This window comes from Pipistrellus kuhlii, unplaced genomic scaffold (genome assembly GCF_014108245.1).
Source record: "Pipistrellus kuhlii isolate mPipKuh1 unplaced genomic scaffold, mPipKuh1.p scaffold_m20_p_80, whole genome shotgun sequence".
NCBI classification, from domain to species: domain Eukaryota; kingdom Metazoa; phylum Chordata; class Mammalia; order Chiroptera; family Vespertilionidae; genus Pipistrellus; species Pipistrellus kuhlii.
Window position 1 is genome coordinate 1,008,130 of NW_023425585.1, and position 23,547 is coordinate 1,031,676.

General features: G+C 45.0%; 1 protein-coding gene across 5 annotated transcripts in view; it reads right to left on the reverse strand.

Annotated features, from left to right (window-relative positions):
* The window catches only part of ATF6 (activating transcription factor 6), a 148,955-nt gene that overhangs the window by 86,490 nt on the left and 38,918 nt on the right, over positions 1 to 23,547 (reverse strand). For 4 of the 5 annotated variants that reach the window (XM_036425427.2, XM_036425426.2, XM_036425428.2 and 1 more), the window contains exons 8-10: positions 19,429 to 19,560; positions 4,608 to 4,721; positions 3,221 to 3,320 (exon numbers count right to left, since the gene is read on the reverse strand). In XM_036425427.2, coding sequence (XP_036281320.1) covers positions 3,221 to 3,320; positions 4,608 to 4,721; positions 19,429 to 19,560 — 346 coding nt within the window. The remainder of the gene's footprint in view (positions 1 to 3,220; positions 3,321 to 4,607; positions 4,722 to 19,428; positions 19,561 to 23,547) is intronic. The other variant, XM_036425429.2, reaches the window with a different exon arrangement.

Sequence of the window (23,547 nt, forward strand, 5' to 3'; positions counted from 1 at the left end):
CTCCTGATTATATTATATTCACCAGTTTATTCTGTTCCTCTAATTTTATCAATCCACTCCCTTTCTTTGCTCCTGATTATATTATATTCACCAGTTTATTCTGTTCCTCTAATTTTTAATTCACTTGACTTTTAGATTCACTTGTTGATATGTATTTGTTGTTCATAATTTTTAACTTTTTTCTTCTTCCTCCTCTTCTTAAAGAATACCTTTCAGCATTTCATATAATACTGGTTTGGTGGTGATGAACTCCTTTAGCTTTTTCTGATCTCTGAAGCTCTTTATCTGCCCTTCAATTCTGAATGATAGCTTTGCTGGGTAGAGTAATCTTGGTTGTAGGTTCTTGCTATTCATCACTTTGAATATTTCTTGACACTCCTGTCTGGCCTGCATAGTTTCTGTTGAGAAATCAGCTGATAATCGTATGGGTGCTCCCTTGTAGGTAACTGTTTTTCTTTTGCTGCTTGTATGATTCCCTCTTTGTCTTTTGCTCTTGGCATTTTAATTATGATGTGTCTTGGTGTGGTCCTCTTTGGATTCCTTTTGTTTGGGGTTCTGTGCGCTTCCTGGACTTGTAAGTCTAATTCTTTCACCAGGTGGGGGAAGTTTTCTGTCATTATTTCTTCAAGTAGGTTTTCAGTGTCTTGCTCTCTCTCTTCTTCAAGCACCCCCATAATTCTGATGTTGGTATGCTTGAAGTTGTCCCAGAGGATCCTTACACTATCTTCAACTTTCTGGATTCTCTTCTCTTCTTGATTCTCTGGAGGAGTGTTCTTTGCCTTTAGATTTGTATTCTAAATCTTTGACTTGATTCTTGCATTCCTCTAGTCTGCTGTTGGGTCTCTGTATAATATTTTCTATTTCAGTCAGTGTATGTTTAATTTCTAGTTGTCCTTTTTCATATCCTTGAGGGTCTCGTTAAATTGATTGGTCTTTTCTAGGAAATTCTTGAAAAACCTTCTTGAAAATTCTTGAATAACCGTGGTTTTGAACTCTATATCCAGTCTTTTGTTCTCCTCCATGTCTTTCGTTTGAGATCTGTTTCCTTGTCTCGGCATTTTCGCTGCTTCCCTGAGTTGGCAGGGTGGCTTTGTGTGCTTGGTGTCCCATATGGCCCAGTGGGTCAGCCTCCCCAGTTACCTGAGGTAGACACTCTTGGTGCACCCCTTTGTGGACTGCGTGTACACCCTTGTACAATAGTTAAGTCTTGATTGTTGTTGGTATCATTGGGAGGAATTGACCTCCAGGCCAATTGGAGGTGAGTATCAGCTGTGTTTATGCCGGATACCTTCTGTATTGGAGACAGTCTTAATAGGATCAGACTTTCAAAAGTGCAAAAGCCTCTGAGCTCAGCTTGGATGGGGCGGAGTCTCAGGGATGAGCAGACAGTCTTGGCTTCCCGTCAGCCCTGCCCTTGTGTGCGTGCCTAAGACCTCTGCCTTCCACGATCCCCTGAGTTCTGCCTGACAGTCCAGATTCCCCTTGTAAGAGTGTGGGTGCTCCAGGGGCTCGCCCTGAACTGGGTTTCAGTGCTCAGTGCAGTCCAAAGTGGAATTCAGTGCAGTCAGGAGCTTCCAACCCCTTCCACTATGGAGCAACTGGAGCAACCTCCACAGTCATCTCTCTCTTCGTGCACTCACTCGCACATGACTCTAGACCCTGCCCGCTGCGGCTCCCGGCTCCTCCAAGTCTCTCAGTCTCTGAGTCTCAGGGTGTCTTTCTCTACAGTCCAGACTCCAACCTGTATGAGCCTGGGTCCTCAGGGTTTCGGCCAGGGCTGGGGTTCAGTGCAATCAGGGGCTTCCATTCCTCTCCCGCCATCCAGGCACTCAGCCGCCTTTCCTCTCTGTGCGCACAGCTCCCTACCTCAGCGCTTTGTGGCTCCCCTGATCCGTGAGCCTCTCTCCTTCTTTCTAGTTGTGCATTTCCCACTCAGCCAGTTTTCCTGTGGTTGTGGATGATATCCTGTCTTTTAGTTGTTGTTTTAAAATTGTTGTGCAAGTTGGCAGTTTAGGCGCTTACCTAGGCTGCCATCTTGGTTTTCTCCCAGATCTGGATATTATTTTGCTCCTGCCCACAGCAGATTGGAAGCGGAAGGATACAGAGCACTTCTCCTCTGGCCACAGTGGCCAACAAGCAGCTGCGAGAGCGGGAGTTCCTGGGGACTGTCTGCTGCACGTCATGCCAGGAGCCGCTGTGGGACGCTACACTGCCTGCAACACTGGCAGTGACTGTCAGGAGCCTCCAGAAGTACTAACCACCAATCAAGCTGCCATGATCCGTGAACAAATAGTACTAGAGAGGCCAGAGAGGCACACACTGGATAATCCTAGAAACTAAGGATGTCAGAACCTGAGCTCATCTAGACCTGGATTCTCAGTCACTATGCAGGGGAAACCATGCGTATGTGCATCAGATTGTGTGAGGATGAGAAACAAATTTTTATTCCATTAAGCTACTGAGAATTTGAGGCCAGATGTTACATCTGCCAGTGTTAATTACCTTGCCAATACCTCACTCGAGTGGAATCTCTCTAGAGAAACCTTCACTAAACACCCACTCTAAAACAGTCACCATATCTCAATTCACTCTCCCCTCCAGCCTGCGGCTTCTTTTGAGGGCACATCTCTCACCCTGAGGTCACTGAAACATTTGTATGCTTGCTGTTTTTCTCTCCCACCAGAATGTAAGTGTCACGAAGGCAGGGACTGGATTACTAACTGCTGCAGCCCCAGCATCTGGGAAAGTACCTGCCCTGTCCCTCCAGCACAGGAAATGCTTGCCGGGTGCTATGGTGAACAGCTGAGGAATGATGGCGTGACAATGAACACGCCACCTACACGGGTCCTAAAGAAGTTCAGGGACACCCTCCATGGGGAGGGTCTACTTTCCAAGCTGCCCGTGCTTCAACACCCTCTTTTTTTAAAAGCTCTAAGAAAAAAAGATATACAGTATTTTCTATTATACCATTCGTGCCCAAATATTTGGTATGGATGTCTTGAAAGCAAGTTTGGGGGTGAGAGCAGGAAGCAGTAGTGGGCTGCACAGGAAATCTGAGAGCATGCAGCCTGATCCGTGCTGGCGGCCCTGCAGAGGGAGCACAGGAGGCCGTGGGAGGCAGCTAAAGGCCAAGCTTCCCAAATCTTCCAGGGACAGAGCAACAGCTGGGGGAAGCCTCCCAGCAGACACCAGCCCCTTGGGAAGACAAGCCATAGCCCACCTGAAGAATGTGTGTTTTCTGCTGAGTGTTCGTCATTCTTCTCGACTTGGTCCTTTCCACCTCGTGTCTGTGAACCCAGCCTCGAAGTTCATGATTTAACCTGTAAAACAGCCTCATTAGTTTCATACATTACACAGAAGTAAATGTCTCACCCATTTAGAAATAAGTTTAACCACATTCTATAGATTCCAACAAGTATGCCAAGTGCATGAGGATTCAACATTACTTTATGAATTGAAAAAGCTAAGATACTTAAAGTTCAATTGTTCTTAATAAGCCATGAATTGCTATATGCTAACCTCCTCAGTCATGAGATCAAAATTCAAAGAAAACCATAGTCTAATGCCTCCCACATATAAATGGAGGATGAAAGTATTTCCTGTTCCTACTCCTGGGCCACTACAGGCACAGTGGAGAAGGTGCAGTGGAGACAGACAGGTGCAATGGGGAAGGTGCAGTAGAAGCAGGCACAGGGGATACAAACAGGCACAATGGAGAAGGCAGGTTTAGTGGAGGCAGGTGCAGTGGAGGCAGGTACAGAGGAAATGTTAAGGTACTATAATCCCAGTTTTCCAATTTTCCACCCAGCAATGTACAGAGCCTGGTTCTGCTGGAATTGCACTCTGTTGTCCTTCCTCAGGAGCAGCTGAGAAGCAGTGTGACCATGTCTCCTTAACTCAGCTGGGTCACTACTAGTCACATAAAAACATTAGCAGTTTCTGAAGTTCAAGGGTAGGGTCCAAAATCACAGAAAAAAAATAAGGGAGAAGCAGCTAAGTGCATGGTGGGAAGTGTCCACAGAGTCACATGTATTCCAATGAGAAAAAGGGCCCTTCCACTGGGGGGTCATCACCCACCAGTCTAACACTCACCTGAATTTTTATATTAACACTAGAGACCTGGTGCACAAATCTGTGCACGGGGGGACAGGGGAGGCTCTAAGCCCAGCCTGCACCCTCTCCAATCCGGGACCCCATGGGGAATGGCCGACTGCCGGAGATCAGGCCTAAACCGGCAGTCGGACATCCCTCTCACAATCCGGGACTGCTGGCTCCTAACTATTCACCTGCCGGCCTGGTCACCCTCAACTGCTCCCCCTGCCAGCCTGGTTGCCCCACGCAGCCTGCTGGTTGTTACTGTTAGTATGACAGCGTCCCGGACAATTTGCATATTCCTCTTTTATTAGTTAAACCACCCTGGTTTCAAAGGAGAAGTCTGAAGTCTGCACCCCCAATACCATCACATGGAATGAGTACACCACCTTGATCCATTGGTGGGGATACCAGACATGCCTGTGGTTACCTGACGAGCAACTGAGAGATTCTCCCAGCTACTCGACCTGAATCAATCCTTTCCTGGGCCCCAAAGCAAACATAGGCCTACTGACCTGAGGGACTCTGTGGTGTTGATGAGTGGCCGACATGGAGGGGGCGGGAGATACAGCACTGGCTCCTCACTCAGCACCATCAGGGCTTTGTCGTTGGAGACAGAATGGTCATAGCTGAAACAAATAAGCACACACATCTCTCCTTGCATCCTAAACTCCCAAGAACTTTGCAATAAGAAGACTATCGCTAGTATTAACTTTTTATGAAAATAAAAACATAACAGACAGAACATACTATAAGATAGAAGCAAATGTAACAGAAAAGGAGGGAAGTATAGACCACACATCACAAATGTCATTTTGTAAGCTGTTTATCCAGACACCATTTATTGAGCAATTATTATGTGTCAGAGCATGTAATAACATGTGGCTCAAGTGCACAGTGAGCTCAAGGCACACACAGTGCTACTGAGACAGAGGAGGCACAGTGACGAGGAAACGGAAAGTCCCTGCTGACTGACAGGAAGGACAGCAGCATGTACCAGGACTGAAGTTCTGTGGCCACTCACAACCTTGTGACCATAAAACTGAACAGTCTCCCTAAAACACTGTGTGGTGAGGAAGGGTACACAACATACTGTGTTCAGGAGAAAACTGAAAGCACTGAGAAGCTGAGCATAAAATCTAGAGTCACAGACGAATCTGAATTGCTGATAATCACGAGGGTAACGTTAACCAGCTGTTCCATTAGTTTAAAAAGCAGACTTCCTTGAGGGTCACCCTGATCTTCACCTTATGCATTCATACCCAGGGGCATGGAGGAAGCAGAGCCCACGGTGAAGAGAGAACCAGAACTGGCACATCACTCCTCAATTTGCTCTTTAAACCTTCCTCTCTAAGAAATCTTAGATCTCCTGGAGTTTCTCTACATATGATGCTCTGGATTTAGAAAATTAGATATGCTAAAACCAAGAAAGAAAAAATATTAACACAAAATTGGACATGGCTAAATTCATACTTTTCATTAATTCATTCCACAAATGTTTGCTGAATACCAGCTCTGTGCCAGGCACAGTGCTGGGTGCTAGGAATCCAACTGGAAACATGAGAAATGGGGTCTCAGTCCTCAAGACCTTGATGTGGAAGACGGCCAGATATAAGGAAACAAACATGCAAGCGCTGGGATGGAAGGAGACGGTGGAAGGAGACCGTGGCAGCATCTCCTGTAGAGAACACGCCGGAGGAGAGGAGGCACCTGCGGGGGGAGGAGGGGAGGTGAAGGAAGTGAAGGAGACGCTCACCCCCAGGAACTGAGCAGGCAAGGGAGGCACATGAGATAAGGAATTGCTGACCTAATGAGAACCCACTAAAGGGATTTCTTCCCATTTCTGTCATCTCCTCACCACTATATCCAATGGATTTGACGGAGACAGGGGGCTGAGGGCCCGAAAGCAGAGAACTGGGTGAGCCAGGGGGGCTGAGGAAGATATTGAGAGTGGCATAGGAGGTGAAGGCAGGTGCCCGGCAAGGAAATTTCTGGAAACTACTGACAGTACTTGCGAAAGGGAGGAGTCAGAGTTTCCGCTGCAGGATGGCTGGCGGCAGAGCATGGAGAGGGTCGAGTCCACCTGCGTGTGCACTCTGCAAGGCTAACACGGAGAAGTGGAAACTGCCGCCCTCGGAAGCAGGAGGGAAGCCCATCTGGGAGGGGACCCAGAGGCCTGGACTGGGTGCGCAGTGGTAGACAGGCGCCAGGCAGAAAAAAGACAAGGGCTCACAGCCAGCACCGAGGGCCTGGACAGAGGAGGGGCCGCGAGGAGACTGGAACTCGAACACACAGCAGAGCACACGTCTCCAGGAAGGAGGGCCCACGCCAAGTGCAGAGGGAAGACCGAACAAGTTTCCACTGGCTTTGGCAACGCTGGGTTGCCGGCCCCCGGAGAGAAATACTTGGCCGAGTGGAAAAGTAACTTAAGGTAGTCTTCCTGCAACATGACCCACGGCCTTTCTCCCGCCGTCGGTGGTTGTTTGGAATGAAACAGTGTCTACACAGGCAATGACGGCACTCACAAAGGTGACCGGCCTAAATTCAATGGTGGAGGGAGAAGAAAAGTCTGCCTCGGACGTGGTAAATCCCGAACACCAGCAAAAGCTGTCCGCCACACGGACAACCAGAACAAAGAGCTGTCACATGGGAGTTATTTCCGAAACCAGGTCTGCACACTGACAGAAGTACAGATGCTGTCGTCCATCAGAAAAGTCCAAAACAGTTTGGAAAATACATTTCTGATTTATAATTGTATTTCCATGTGATAAACTCTAGTAATGATTTCTGCACATCTGTGCTGACTGGCTTTGTTCTATCAGCCAAAATATTCTTTGGAAAAGAAAGAAAAATCCAACAGAAGAAATACCAGAAAGAGTCTGGGTGGAGCTGAAGGGGAGGAAAAGAGACACTCAGCCAGCGTCCATCTGGAGACAATTAGGTCCACACCACCCTGAAGTGGCCCGAGCTCCAGGCGGCTGGCGAACCACTCGATGGTAAAATCTTAGTAAATGAAGCTCCAGAGTCAAGGGCAGTGCAAACAGAATTCCTCGAGTCAGGGAAGGTCCTGGCTAAAGCCTTCTATTGGGGACAGTCCTTTCTCGTTTACCCAGGACAGTCCTGACGGGACCCCAATGTCCTGGCATAATTACCGTATTTTTCGGACCATAAGATGCACTTTTTTCCCCCCAGAAGTGGGGGGAAAAAGTCCCTGCGTCTTATGGTCCAAATATAGCCTACACATATACTTTTTAAAAAAAAGTTTTTTTACTTGCCCGGCTCTGTGTGGTCTCTGTGTGCTTGCCCGGCTCTAAAATGGTTCTAAATGCTGCTGTTTACTTTACAGGGTTGATTACATGTGTTTATGACTGTGATGTTGGGTTTTAATGCACATAAAATATTTTAGGACACTATTTGTTTCAGAATCTTTTTTTCTTCATTTCCCTTCTCTAAAAACTGGTGCGTCTTATAGTCCGGAGCGTCTTATGGTTCGAAAAATACGGTATTACTAGTGTTATCTTTCATTCTAAAAAGTGTCCTAATTTGGGTGACAATCCTATGGTCACCTTATTCTATACCACATATTTTTTTCCTAACCTTGATCCAAGGAAGGAGGATTCCCCACCCCCCCCCATTGATTTTTAGAGAGAATGGAAGGAAGGGAAGATGGGGAGAGGCGGGGAGGAAGGGGAGGGAGAGAAACACTGATGTGACAGAGACACACTGATTGGTTGCCTCCCACATGTGCCCATCAGGGGGAAGGGATGAGACCTGCAATGCAGGTATGTACCCTTGACCAGGAATTGAATCCAAGACCTCCTGGTTCTAACCACTAAGCCACTCCAAACAAGGCACCAAACATTTCTAAGATTGAAAAAACATATGCAGTTAACTATTAAATGACAGGCAAATACAATATTTATTATAAATGAAGGGAGGAGTCTACTTTTTTATTTGAACCAGTTCTCATAATGTTTCTAAAAAACACATATTATGAAATAAGCTGCACTAAGAAATAGAGATTGAAAATGGTGGCAGTGTAAGTGGATACATAGACATGCTCCCTAGATCAAATTGAAATTATGACTAAAATACAAAATAAAATAAAATAAAATAAAATAAAATAAAATAAAATAAAATAAATAAAATAAATAAAATAAATAAAATAAAATAAAATAAAATCCTGAACAATCAACTGAAAGTTGGAGAGAACCCTGATACCAAGGACTGTAAGAGGAAACACATAGAGACTCGTAGGAGGGGCAGAGGCGTGAAAGGGCTGGCTGGGCTCCCACAGAGAGCAGCTCAAGTCCCAGAGGGACATGTCAGCCATGAAGGGTTGCCACTGAGAACTCTGGGGTGTAACACCCAAGCTGAGCCCCCCAGCAGAGAGCACCAAAACTGAGAAAGTTGCCCACATAACATCTGGCTGTGAAAAGCGGTAGGGTTGCTTGCTGTCTGCCAGGAAGAGATGGTTAGAAATTCAGGCAGTCTCTTAAAGAGCCAATGCACAAAATTTCCAATGCAGCCACTCACCCTGGGCTCCAGCAGAGGGAGGGCAGAGTGGACTGGAGCTCTCTGAGCAGAAGCCAGGGTTGGAGATTGCTGGTGTAGAGCTCAGAGGAAAAACACCCCGGTTTCCTGTGCTAAGCCGTTCCATCACAGAGCAGAGGACAACTCTCTCAGGAAGAGCTTTACTGTCCAAGTGGTTTTTGCCCGGAGGTAAGACAGTTGCCCACTCTATTGGAAAATCCCTTGCCACAACCTATGGAGTTTCTGAGGCTCTTTAAGAGACTGAAAATAACAATTAGCCTCTCCCCGCCACCCCCAGGCAGAAGCAATTGCCCCACCCTATTGGAAAACCTCACATTCCACCTGTGAACAATTACTTTCAGCTACTCAAGACAGAATACAATCTGACTGGAAATTTTGAGTCATTGCCTGATCTTTGCCTAAGTCAGAAACAGCACCTGACACAGCAGTGCACTAGAGGTTGGAAGGTGCAGTAGATCTACCTAATACATCTTCATAAGCCCAAAAGGCAGCCAAAATGGGGAGACAAGTAAGCCCCAAATGAAAGAACAACAGAATTCTCCAGAAGAAAAGCTAAATGAAGTGGAAACTAAAAGTTTATCAGACATAGAGTTCAGAATAATGATGACAAAGATGCTAAATAGAATGAGAAAAGTGTTGATAACTGTGAAGAATGACACGGCATGAATAAAAAGAACAATGGAAGGGATACACAGCAGATTAGGGGAAGCTGAGGATCGGATCAATGAATTACAAGATGGGTAGAAAAAAAATCACACATCCAAAGAACCCAAAAGGAAAAAATCAAATTAAAAAACAGGAATACAACTAAGGGGACTAAGGGGGCTGTAGGACAATGTGCAATGTGAAATTACTGGCATTATAAGATAGCCAGAAGAAGCAGAAAGGGAGAAAGGGACAGAGGCAGAAAGGGAGAAAGGGACAGAGAACATGTTTGAAGAAATAATGGCAGAAAACTTCCCTAACCTGGAGGAGGAAAATGTCACACAAGTTCAGGAGGCACAGAGAGTTCCAAGCAAGAAGAATCCAAATAGGCTCACGCCCCGACAAGGTACATCATCATTAAAATGCCAAAAATTAAAGGCAAAGAGAGAATCTTAAAGGCAGCAAGAAAAAAGCAAACTGTTACCTACAAAGGAGCTCCCATAAGGCCATCAGCTGATTTCTTATCAGAAACTCTACAGGCCAGAAGGGAATGGCATGAAATACTCAAGGTAATGGGAAGCAAGGATCTGAGACCAAGATTACTATATCCAGCACAGCCATCACTCAAAATCGATGATGAAATAAACAGCTTCCCAGGCAAAAACAAAACAAAACAAAGAAACAAAAAAAAAAAAAAACCACTAAAAGAGTTCATCACCACCAAGCCAGCATTACAAGAAACGCTAAAGAGACTGCTGTAATGAGAAGCAGTAGAGAAACATAGGCATACAGAATTAAAATGGCAATAAATAAGTACCTATCCTATATAATAAAGGTTAACATGTAAATCGACAGAACAGCAGGACAACCAGGCGCTATGACACACAATGATCACCAGGGGGCAGATGCTCAATGTAGGAGCTTTCCCCTGGCGATCAGTGCGCTCCCACAGGGACCCCCCCTTCCGAGTGCACAAATTTCGTGTATCGGGCTTCTAGGAAATGTAAATGCTCCAATAAAAAAACACAGGGTAGCTGAATGGATACAAAAACATGACCTAACTATATGCTGTCTACAAGAGACCCACCTCAGAACAAAAGACTCACAGGATGAGAGTGAAGGTATGAAACAAATTATCCATGCGAATGGAAACAAAAATATAGCTGGGGTAGCAATATTCATATCCAAAAAATAGACTTCAAAATGAAGGCCATCACAACAGAAAACAAAAGTCACTACATAAAACTAAAGGGATCAATCTAATAAGAGGATATAACCCTGGTAAACATATATGCACCCAATATAAAAGCACCTAAAGTTATATATATATATATTTTTAAAACAAACTTCTAGAGGACTTTAAGGGAGAGATCGACAACAATACAATCAAAGTAGGGGACTTTAACCCACACTGACTTCACTGGATAAATCTTCCAGACAAAATGTAAAAAGGAAATAATAACTCTAAATAACACATATTCAGGTGAATTTAATTGACATTTATAGAACATTTCACCCCAAAGCTGCAGAATATACATTCTTCCCAAGTGTACATGGAACATTCTCAAAGACAGACTACATGTTACGACATAAAGCAAGTCTCTACAAATTCAAGAAGATTAAAGTCATATCAAGCATCTTCTCAGATCACAGTGAAATGAAATTAGAAGTCAACTACAGTAAAAACACCCCAAAACATTCAAACTCATGGAGGCTAAATGGCATGTTATTAAACAACCAGAGGCCCGATGCATGAAATTTGTGCAAGAGTAGGCCTTCCTTCCCCTGACTGCTGGCACTGGCTTCCCTCTGGCACCCAGGACCCGAGCTTCCCTCCATCACCCTGGACCCAGGCTTCTCTCGCAGTCCCAGCTTCATCCGGAAGGTCGTCTAGAAGGATGTCAGATCTAAATAGCATATTACGCTTTTATTATTATAGATGATAGATTACCAATGAGATCAAGAAAGAAAGAAATTTCCTGGAAACAAATGAAAATGAATACATAACAACCCAAGATATCTGGGACCCAACAAAAGCAGTCCTAAGAGGGCACTATAGGCCAATCTAAAAAAAAAAAAAAAAAAAATTATTTAACCCTACAAATTAAAGAACTAGAAAGAGAAGAAAAACCCAGAATAAGTATTATAGAAGGAAGGAAATAATAAAGATTAGAGAAGAAATAAATTAAATAGAAGACTTAAAAAAAAATACAAAAGATCCATGAAACCAAGAGCTGCTTCTTTGAAAGAATAAATAAGATTGATGAATTGTTAACCAGACTAATAAAGAAACAAAGAGAGAGGACCCAAATAAAATCCGAAATGAAAGTGTAACCACTGACACCACAAAAATACAAAGGATTGGAAAAAAATACTATGAACAACTGTATGCCAACAAGCTGGACAATGTGGGTGAAATGGACAAATTCCTAGTAAAATGCAACCTCCCAAAACTGAATCAGGAAGAAGCAGAAAACGTGAATAGGCCAATAACAACAAATGTAATAGATGCAGTAATCAAAAATTCTCAGTGAACAAAAGGCAGATTCCGGACAGCTTCACAGGGGAGTTTTACCAAACGTCCAAAGAAGAACTGACACCTATCCTCCTCAAACTGTTCCAGAAAATCCAAGAGAAAGGAACACTCCAAGCTCTTTTAATAAGGCCAGCATCATCCTGATTCCAAAACCAGATGAAGACTCTACCAAGAAACAGAATTACAGGCCAGTATCCCTGATGAACGTAGATGCTAAATTCCTCAACAAAATATTAGCAAATCGGATCCAGCAATATATTAAAAAGATCACACACCATGACCAAGTGGGATTTATTCCAGGAGGGCAATGCTGGTACAAAATGCGCAAATCAATAAATGTGATACATCACATAAACAAACTGAGAGACAAAAACCACATGTTCATATCAATAGGCACAGAAAAAGCATTCAACAAAACCCAACACCCATTTTGATACAAACTCTCAGCAAAGTGGGAATAGAGGGACCATATCTCAACAGGATAAAGGCTATATATGACAAACCTACAGCGAACATCACACTCAATGGGCAAAAACTAAAACCATTTCCCCTAAGAACAAGAACAAGACAATGATGTCCACTTGTATTCACCACTAGAGGCCCAGTGCACTACATCCGTGAACTGGGAAATGGGGGGTGGAGGGTGCAGGGAGAAGCAGCCTCAGCCCAGCCTGTGCCCTCTCACAGTCCAGGATCCTCTCATACTCTAGGACTCTTGCAGTCTGGGACCCCTCATTCCTTACCTCCCACCTGTAGCGGAGGTAGATGTTCCCACCGCCGCCACCGCTACACTAGCAGCTGTGAGCCAGGCTTCTGGCTGAGAACACTAACCCCGTGGGAGCTCACTAACCACCAGGGAGAAGATTATGCATTGAGCATCTGCCCCCTGGCGGTCAGTGCGTGTCATTCCACCATTCAGTAGATTTAAATATTAGGGTTTTATTATATAGGACTAGAGGCCCAGTGCATGAAATTTGTGCACTGGGGGGGCAGGGGAGCAGGGGTGTTGTGCTTCAGCCAGCCTGCACCCTCTCCAATCGGGGGATATCCGACTGCCAGTTTAGGCCCGATCCTACACGCATCAGGCCTAAACCGGCAGTCAGACGTCCTTCTCACAATCAGGGACTGCTGGCTCCCAACCACTTGCCTGTCTGCCAGCCTGATCACCCCCTAACAACTCCCCTGCCAACCTAATCAACATCGAACTGCTCCCCTGCCAGCCCGATTGCACCCAACTGCCCTCCCCTGCTGGCCTGTTCTCTCCCAACTGCCCTCTACTGCTGACCTGGTTGCCTCTAACTTCCCTCCCCTGCTGGTCTAATTACCTACAACTACCCTTCCCTGCCAGCCATCTTGTAGTGGCCACTTTTGACCACACGGGGGCGGCCATCTTGTGCGAGGGTGAGAGGGTCAATTTGCATATTACCTCTTTATTATATAGGCTAGTACTAGAAGTGCTAACCACAGCAACCAGACAAGAAGAAAAAAATAAAAGACATCCAAATTGGAAAGGAAGTAAAACTCTCATTATTCACAGACAACATGATATTGTACATAGGAAACCCTAAAGATTCCATCAAACAACTAATAGATTTAACAAATGATTTTGGCAATGTAGCAGAATACAAAATCAACACCCAAAAATCGATGACTTTTTCATACACCGATAACGAATTATCAAAAAGAGAAAATAAACAATCCAATTTACCACTGCAACAAAAAAATTAAGATACTAAGGAATAAACTTAACCAAGGGTAAAAAGACTTGTACTTGGAAAACTACAAGATATGAAAAAAAGAGATAGAAGAAAATATAAACAAGTGGAAGAATATACCATATTAATGGGTTGGTAGAATCAACATTATTAAAATGTCCATACTAGAGATCCAAGATGACAGCTTAGGTAAACACACCTAAACTGCTGCAGCGCACAATTTCAAAACTACAACTAAAAACAAAAAGTCTATCACCCAGAACCACGGGAAAACTGTCTGAAAGGAAGCTCTTCAACAAGATTGAAAGAGAAAGGAGCATTCAGGCACAAGAGCTGAAAAACTGAGGTACAGGGGCGCGAGCGCAATACAGGCAGGCGGCGGATTCCGGCTGGCGGAGGGCGTTGCTTTCTTCAACCCAAAGAGAGACAAGCTCCCAATCTCTCTGAAATCCAGTTTCTGGAGAGAAGCTAGACTATGCCATCAGGTCGGAAAGTGAGAGTGGCTTGCTTGCAGAGCTGCATGCAAGAATAATTGTTTGCTGTTTTGGGCATGAAACATGGGGACATGGTCAGAGAGGCCTGGTACAGACAGCTCCAAAGCTTCCAACCTCCAAGTAGGGAGGAGAGAACTGTGGTTATTGCTGTAGCTCCTCCTGGGTAGTCTCAGACAATAGCTGACCTGCACCCCACTGGAGATCCGGAAATTAGTATATCTAGTGGTCGGTGGGAGATGACACCAGATTTCAACTACTCTCATAAGGGACACATTCAAGAGACAGACTCAGTAAGCACCAAAGCCCTACGGGAACAAGTCCTCCCCCATAAATGTGTCTCCAGCACAGCAATTCTTCCATTATAGACACAGTGGGTCCTCACGGCCATTTGGCCTGGAGGTCAATTCCTCCCAGTGACACCAACAATAATCAAGACTTAACTACAAGGGTGTACACGCAGTCCACAAAGGGGTGCACCGAGGAGGCTGACCCATTGAACCATATAGGACACCCAGGCCCACAAAGCTACCCTACCAACTCAGAGAAGCAGCGAAAATGCAGAGACAAGGAAGGAGGTCTCAAACAAAAGACATGGAGGAGAACAAAAGACTGGATATAGAGTTCAAAACCACGGTTATAAGGTTTTTCAAGAATTTCCTAGAAAAGACCAATCAATTTAACGAGACCCTCAAGGATATGAAAAAGAAATTGGACCAACGAGAAATTAAACATACACTGACTGAAATAGAAAATATTATACAGAGACCCAACAGCAGACTAGAGGAATGCAAGAATCAAGTCAAAGATTTAGAATACAAATCTAAAGGCAAAGAACTCTCCTCCGGAGAATCAAGAAGAGAAGAGAATCCAGAAAGTTGAAGATAGTGTAGGATCCTCTGGGATAACTTCAAGCATACCAACATCAGAATTATGGGGGTGCTTGAAGAAGAGAGAGAGCAAGACACTGAAAACCTACTTGAAGAAATAATGACAGAAAACTTCCCCCACCTGGTGAAAGAATTAGACTTACAAGTCCAGGAAGCGCACAGAACCCCAAACAAAAGGAATCCAAAGAGGACCACACCAAGACACATCATAATAAAATGCCAAGAGCAAAAGACAAAGAGGGAATCTTACAAGCAGCAAAAGAAAAACAGTTACCTACAAGGGAGCACCCATACGATTATGCAGGCCAGACAGCAGTGGCAAGAAATATTCAAAGTGATGAATAGCAAGAACCTACAACCAAGATTACTCTACCTAGCAAAGCTATCATTCAGAATTAAAGGGCAGATAAAGAGCTTCACAGATCAGAAAAAGCTAAAGGAGTTCATCACCACCAAACCAGTATTATATGAAATGCTAAAAGATGTTCTTTAAAAAGAGGAAAAAGAAGAAAAGCGTAAAGATAAAAATTATGAACAACAAATACATATCTATGAACAAGTGAATCTGAAAGTCAAGTGAATTAAAAATCTGAGGAACAGAATAATCTGGTGAATATAATAGAATCAGGGGAATAGAATAGGAGGGGATTGATAATTCTCAGGGGAAAAGGGGTGTCTGTGCAGGGGGTACAGGAAGAGACTGGACAAAAATCATATACCTATGGATGAGGACAGCGGTGGGGTGGAGGGGAGAGGAGGTAAGGGCAGAGGGTGGAGCGGGGACCAGATGGAGGGGAGCTATGGGGGGAGAGGGGAGAAACAATTGTAATATCTGAACAATAAAGATTTTTTTTAATAATAAATTTTTTTAAATGTCCATACTACCCAAGGAAATCTATAGATTTTATGCAATCCCTATTAAAATACTAATGGCATATTTCACAAGACTAGGACAAATACTCCAAAATTTTATATGGAACAAAAAAAAGACCCCAAATAGCTGAAGCAATATTGAGAAAGGAAACAAAGTTGGAGGAATACCAGATATCAAGCTATACTACAAGACAGCCTGGTACTGCTACAAGAACAGTCATATAGATCAATAGAACAAAACAGAGACCCCAGAAATCGACTCCAGCTATTATGCTCAATTAATATTTGACAGAGGAGGCAAGACAGTCTCTTCAATAAATGGTGTTGGGAAAATTGGACAGATACAGGCAAAAAAATGAAACTAGATCACCAACTTACCCCATACACAGTAATAAACTCAAAATGGACAAAAGACCTATATAAATGTAAGTCGGGAAACCATAAAAATCCTAGAAGAAACCATAGGCAGCAAAATCTCAGACATCGCACATAGCAATATGTCTACAGATACATCTCCTAGTCTAGTGGTCGGCAAACTCATTAGTCAACAGAGCCAAATATCAACAGTACAACGATTGAAATTTCTTTTGAGAGCCAAATTTTTTAAACTTAAACTTCTTCTAAAGCACTTCTTCAAAACAGAGTCGCCCAGGCCGTGGTATTTTGTGGAAGAGCCACACACAAGGGGCCAAAGAGCCGCATGTGGCTCGCGAGCCACAGTTTGCCAACCACGGCCCTAGGGCAAAGGTAATTGAGGAGAAAATAAATAAATAAGACTACGTCAAAATGAAAAGCTTCTGTGCAGCAAAAGAAACTATCAATAAAATGAAAGGGGAGCCCCCTTTATGGGAGAACATATTTGGCAATGATACATCTGATAAAGGGTTAATATCCAAAATATATGAGGAACTCATACAACTAACAACAGGAAGACAAACAATCCATTTTTAACAAATGGGCAAAGGACCTAAATAGTCACTTCTCCAAAGGGGACATACAGATGTCCAGAAACATATGAAAAAATGCTCAAAATCCTTGATCATCAGAGAGATGGCTACCATCAACAAATCTAAAAATGACAAGTGCTGGTGAGGATGTGGAGAAAAGGGTATCCTAGTACACTGCTAGTGGGAATGCAATTATGGTGCAGCCATTATGGAAAACAGTGTGGACTTTCTTCAAAACATTAAATATGGAACTGCCATGTGACCCAGTGATCCCACTTTTAGGAAAATATCTTAAGAAACCCGAAACACCCATAAGAAAGAATGTATGCACCCCTATGTTCATAGCAGCACAAGTTACAACAGCTGAGATCTGGAAACAGCCCACGGGCCCATCAGCAGACGAGTGGATAAAAAGCTGTGGTACATTTACACCAGGGAATACTATGCAGCAGTAAGAAGAAGGGGTTTTTACCCTTTGGGACAGCACAGAGGGACCTGGAGAGTATTATTCTAAGGGAAATAAGCCAGTCAGACAAAGACAAGTATCACAAGATCTCACTCATATGTGGAATCTAATGAACAAAATAAACTGATGAACAATATAGATCCAGAGACATAGAAGCATAAACAGACAGGAATCTCAGGTAAGGTAGGGGAGAGTGGATGGGTGAGAAGTTATCAGCCAAAGAACTTGTATGCATATGTTTATGCATAACCCATAGACACAGACAATAGGGTGGTGAAGGCCTGGGGCGAGGGGCAGAGGAGGGCTAGAAGGGGTCAATGAGGAAAAAGGGGGCATACATGTAATACTTTCAACAATCAAGACTTTAAAACAAACAAACAAACAAACAAACAAAGACAAGTGTCCTGGCAGAATACAAAGAAAACACCTAAAATTTCATTAAAAACAAATCCATATTTCAAAAGTTTTGCAAACTTTTGATATTTTTTATTCAGCATTTATAATGATAAAAGCAAGAACATCAACTTACTGGACTGATAACTAGTTAAATCTCCCAAGTTGGTTAAAATCTATAATCTCTTTCATTTTTACCACGACCTACAGAACCCTATTCTGAGGGGGCAGTGGTGACGGGGGTGGGGTCAGAGAGGGCTTGCATTTCAGGTCCTACTGTGAACGCTGTCAGGCGCCTGGAAGTCATCCAGACCTGCAGGTGGAACAGGTGGCCTGAGCTCGCCTTTCTGGGAGCCACCTGCTCCAACGTGGATGACAGGTGTGAAACAAGTCTTGTAAAGGTCACCTGACTGTGACATCAAGTATCTAATCAACAAGCTGCACATACCTGAGGGGCACAACTCCCACAAACCTAAAGACCTTAAGTTTAAAATGCCACTCTGCTGTATCTAAGGTAGACAACAGAACTCAAAACCGCAGGCATGTGCAGAGACTAGGAGAGATTACTTAGTAAAGTTAAAGACACTATGAAACTCCAGCAATGCCTGGGCCACCGTTAAGGGGTCGCTAAGATTGGTGTGTCAAGGTTGTTGTATGTTTCACACCATGGCCTCTGTCACGTTTCTGTTGTGCTACAGTGACCACCATACCATTCTCCGGATCCTCCGCCATACACAGCATTAATGCTGTACACCACAGAGACCTGGATAAATGAATATCAGCATTTTCCTAAGAAGGCTAAACCAAGAAAGCCTGCAGGGCCATGGAACTAATCACAGCCAGTGGTGTGGGTGAAACAGTGAACATCAGCGGGACTCCCTACGGGCCTTGGCCTAAATCACCTCAGAGAGGTCAATGGCCGTCAAGTGTCAGCCATCTGCTGTCAGTCAAGCGTCAGCCATTTGCTGGCTCTGTTTGACTCTCATTAAAATTCTAAATAACACAGGGAAATGCTACTGAGAAGTTCACAGCTCTGAAAACGTCCACTAACTCCACTAAGTGGTTAACTTCTTCTAGTTAACATAACGTAGAAATTCTACTTCCATAAAATTATGTCTTTTACTTGGAAAGCTACATGAAAATTCACCAAGACAGTATTAAATTGTAGCAAAGGAGGAAAATTCAACAAAGATCATAATACACAAGTGTGAATGACTTTGATAATTAAAAATAGGTTTAACCACATCATTCCACATATCACATCACATCCAGGGGAGATGATACAGCAGCAATTAGATGTGTTATGTATGTAAATACAGGAAAGGCAGGACAACCAGAATGACTGGTGGCTATGATGCACACTGTGGGAGCCAACCAGCCTGATCTGGGTCCTGATTGACCTCCCACCCCCAGGCAGCCCGGCTCCCGATCAGCCCCCAACACCCAGATGGCGGCGGGGCCAGCTGGCTAATTGCGCGCAGCCCCTCCTCTGGGCCAGCCCAGCCTGATGGGCCCCCATTGGGCAGGCTGGTCAGACCCCACCCATGCATTAATTCGTGCATCAGGCCTCTAGTATGGTAAAGGCATCACATATACTGTGTATCAGGGCAGGAAAACTGAGCTTCTAGGAGCACATCTCTACGAGAATTCTAATACAGGGAAGGTTTCAGAGAGCAAACTTGCTCCTGGAACCAATCTTAACCGTGAGTACATGCATGCCTGGCCTGTGCCCGCCTGCTCTCCTGACTGAACTGCACACAGTGGCCAGGCGTGCGTGCTGCCTGGCCTGCAGCCTCACTCGGTGGCTCAGCACACATGCTTCTCACCTGCGGCTGTCTTTCCGGATGATGCCGTCGGGTGGGTCTTGCACCTCCTGAGCGGAAAATCCGAGAAGATGCCTCCTTTGATTTGCAGGGTTCACACTAGGATTTGTTCTCCTGGAATCCTGCTCCAACATGCTAAATGTTAAAAAAGCAAAACCAGAGGTAAATAAAAGCAGGCACACATGCTCCAGGGAGCTCTGAAGCACACAGCGGGATGCTGGGCACAGAGCAAGAACAGCAAGCTGAGTGGTCAGACCCGCAGCCCAGCACCCTGAACATGTGAAAACCACTTCCAAAAATGAACTGTAGAGATATGACAGTACCTTATCTACAGGCTGCTTAAACAGGCCAGTATTCTACATTTCAATGCTCATGTTCCATACACAGAAACAAATTCTAAACTCAGATCAGTGAAATGAGAAATTCTCCAATGAGGGGCTACTTCAAATGAAAAGGAAAGTACTCTGTACATCAACAGCCAAATGCATTAGCCTTTCACAATTCCAGAAAGCAGGCTATTAAATAAAGCTAACAAAAATTATTTTACCAAATACTTCCATTTTTATTGTCCTAGTTAAGCCCTGCCAGTGTGTTCACACTATGGCATGGTTAGTGTTGACCCATGCACCAAAGGGTCATGGGTTCAGTTCCTGGTCAAGGGCACGCATCTCACTTGCAGGTTGAATCCCACAGCCCGGTGTCGGGGTAAGTGCGGGAGGCAATCGATGTGTTTCTCTCACATCGATCTCTCTCTATCCCTCCTTCTTGCTCTCTCTCCCCCCATCCTCTCCTTCCCTCTCTTCCACTCTCTCTAAAAAGCAATGGGAAAAGTATCCTCGAGTGAGGATAAATGGACAAATAATTGTTAAATAAAGAAATAAATAAAATTTCCTATGTACTTCTTTGTTGCCACTCTACTCCTAATACTTTCATCCATCAATGTAAGTTCTGTTGCTGGGCCTAAGTATTTGGAGGCAAACAAATACACACATACACATGCACACACAATTCAAACATTGCAATAATTATTTTAACACTTCTAACACACTAAACCATTCATCACGGGCTTGGAAACTTGGCTCATCAGTATCCTATTGTGTAGTGAGTTTATTCTAGTCCCAGGCACATAACTCACGCTGGTTCTAACCCGCAGGGAAGCGTGGAGGAGGGAGGCCAGACCTGCTCAGGGAGGAGGGGAGGACTAGGAGGTTGGGGAAGAGGGCTGTTGGGGCCTGTGGTTCCTAAGAAACAGTCTTCAGAGTACAGTCGTTTGCCTCCAAATGCGAGGAAGGCACAATCACAAGTGGTCATTTGCATGTGGATGGATGACCAGTAATTAAATGAGCGCAGGATTATTAACACTCGGAGGTTCTGAAGAGCCCGCCTACAGGGGTCTGAACTGAGGGCTGATCTTCCGAAGATATCACGACCGGACATCCTTCTCAGCTGCACTGTGGCAGGCAGGTGCCTGAGTGCGGGGCCAGCGGGGTCCACTCCCTGACGGGACCGGCGGCATCACTCGCAGCCACCCCACTGGAGGCAGTCTGACAGTGACCGCGCTTCCCCACGCGGTCATCCTGACGACGCTTCCCTGCTACTGCAGCCACTGCCCCTTCTTCAGCCACAGGGTCAGCGCTCACCCGATGGCCTTTACAACTCTTCACTGTGGAGTCCACAAAGTGTCACAAGCAAGCGTCGTGGACAGGCAAAAATTAGGGTCCAAACAGCCTATGAGTCTCAACTTTATTATCCACCCATTGGCCCAGGATGTAGTTTGGAAAGGTTATATGCCAAGAAATTTTACAAAGAATCTTTTAAAGTTTTTCACTTATTTTTTAAGTTGTTTTTGTCATTAGCCTCCATTCCCTGTAATTTTTATGTACTGAAATGAAATTTCTCTTAAGTTAAGGACAAGCTCAAAAAGCTGTAAATGCCTGAACCCTAATAAATGGCCACACTAACTTAACATCTGAGTAACAAACAGGAGAATATGAGACAACTGGTAATGATGTGGACTTCTAGATTCTTGGCACGAGTGTTTTTACATCATGTGATGTCCCCTTTTGCTAACTGGGGGAAATTAAATGTCCAATAACGCTAAGGGATGCCTCGGAATTGCAGGAAGGTCAAGGTAATGGTTATACATTCATTGACGACAGTTTATACTACTAACAAGGCAATCTAATCAAACTCTTCATGACAAGCTTAAATGTGGTTCTGTTCAGTATTTTTAATAAATACGAGGAAAAAAGTATGTCTCTAGGACCAGACATGTTGCTCTTCACTCCTCGAAACCACGGGAGTCACAACAGTTTTAAGCCACAAAACAATCCTCATCCAACAAACTTGCCCATGTTATGGGCCAACAGGTCTGGAGTGCAAGGATTAATAAAGCACAAGTAATTTCAATTTCCCCAAAGGTCTGGAAAAGTATTAGAAAACTGTTATTTTTCTTTTTCATTTGTGAAATGCTAGAAGCCAACAACTGTTTGGATTATTTATGAAGCCATTTAATCCTTAAGATGATTTCAGATCCAATTTTAATACCAAGTAGCTGAGCAGAACACGCACGCACAACCCAACCGATTCCGCCCTTTGCAAACCAGTTCAGCCGAGGAAATTGCAAAGTCCAGCCACGGCCGCAGGGGAGAGGCAAACTGGCTCTCGTCCCCAGAGCAGCCGCATGTGGCCGCTTGTGAGCTCGGAGGCAGGTGAGGCTGACCAGCCGGCTCAACGCAGCGGAGCGGGAGAGCACGAGCCAAGCCAGAGGCCTGCTTCAGGTGTGGCTCTGAACCACCCCACACCTCTCACGTGGAAAACGGGGAAACAAGTATCCCACAGGGTTTTCAAAGGTCCCAAGGCGCATGTGGGCCAAAGAGGGCACAGCAGTGAGTGGGGGGCTGGGCTTCCCACCCGCCAAGAGCGGGGCCTGCGAGACTGAGGTCAGACCATCACGCTCCTCTGCTCAGCCTGCGGCGGCTCAGCCTTCTGTCCTGGGAGGCCTTCCGAAGACAGAGGCCCCTGGACTTGACTCCTCCCTGCACCGGAGTCCCGGTGTCATCTCCGCAGTGTCCCCTACCCTTCCCCCCCTCCCCGCACGGCACTCCTGTCAGCCACATGGGCTGTCTTCCTTCACAAGCCACACACCTGCCACCTCGCCTGCTCTTCCCACTGCAGGAAGGCCTCCCCTCACACCATGGGAGCGTCTCACCCTGTGGCCTTGCCTGGGCCAAACGTCTACCTCCCGATGATCGATGATCGCTACTGGCAACTAGAGTTCCAGCAGCCCTCCCTGGTAAGCCTGCTTGATCCCTTCGTTCAGTGTACAGCTGCCTCCCTTATTGGTGGTAAGTTTGCTGTCTGCCTGCCTCGCTAGAATGAGGATGCCCAGCCCATAGGAGGCATTCCTTTTTACTCTTTTTAACAACAAATCAATGAATTTATTGTACTACTCTACCTCACACCAAGAAAAAAATTCATATCTTTATTTTAGGAAGACTCACCCCAAACTGAAAAATGACAGATGGTGATCTCATTACCCTCCCACCTCCGGACCCAGGAACGGGAAATTGTGTGACTTTTCGCTGCAACTGAGGGAAGACAGAACTCTCAGGGGATTCCACAAACCTCAGCTGCTTCTCTGCACGGAGGCTCCGGTGATGTCTGCAGCCGGCATGCTGGGTAATTTACTAGAAGCAGGACTAAAAAAGTAGATCTTCAACTAAAGATTGAAAAACCAACCCTCTAGCCCTGGCCGGTTTGCTCAGTGGTTAGTGTCACCCCACACACCAGCCAGTCTCAGCTTCAATTTCCAGTCAAGGGAACATACAGAGGTTGAGGTTCAATCCTCGGCCCCAGTCAGGGCACATGCAGGAAGCAAGCAATCAACATGTCTCTCAAATCCATATTTATCTCCCCACTCCCCAACTCCCTCCTTCTTCCCTTTCATTATCTCTAAAATGCAATGTAAAAAATATCCTCAGGTGGGGATTAACAAAAACAAAACAAGCAATAAACCCACAACCCTTTAACCAGCGGTGGCCACCCGCGGTCCGGAGGTCAGAAAGGCTGGCGCCAGCACCAGGGTCTCCAGGCCCCGAGAAGAAACAACCTGAGCCTCCC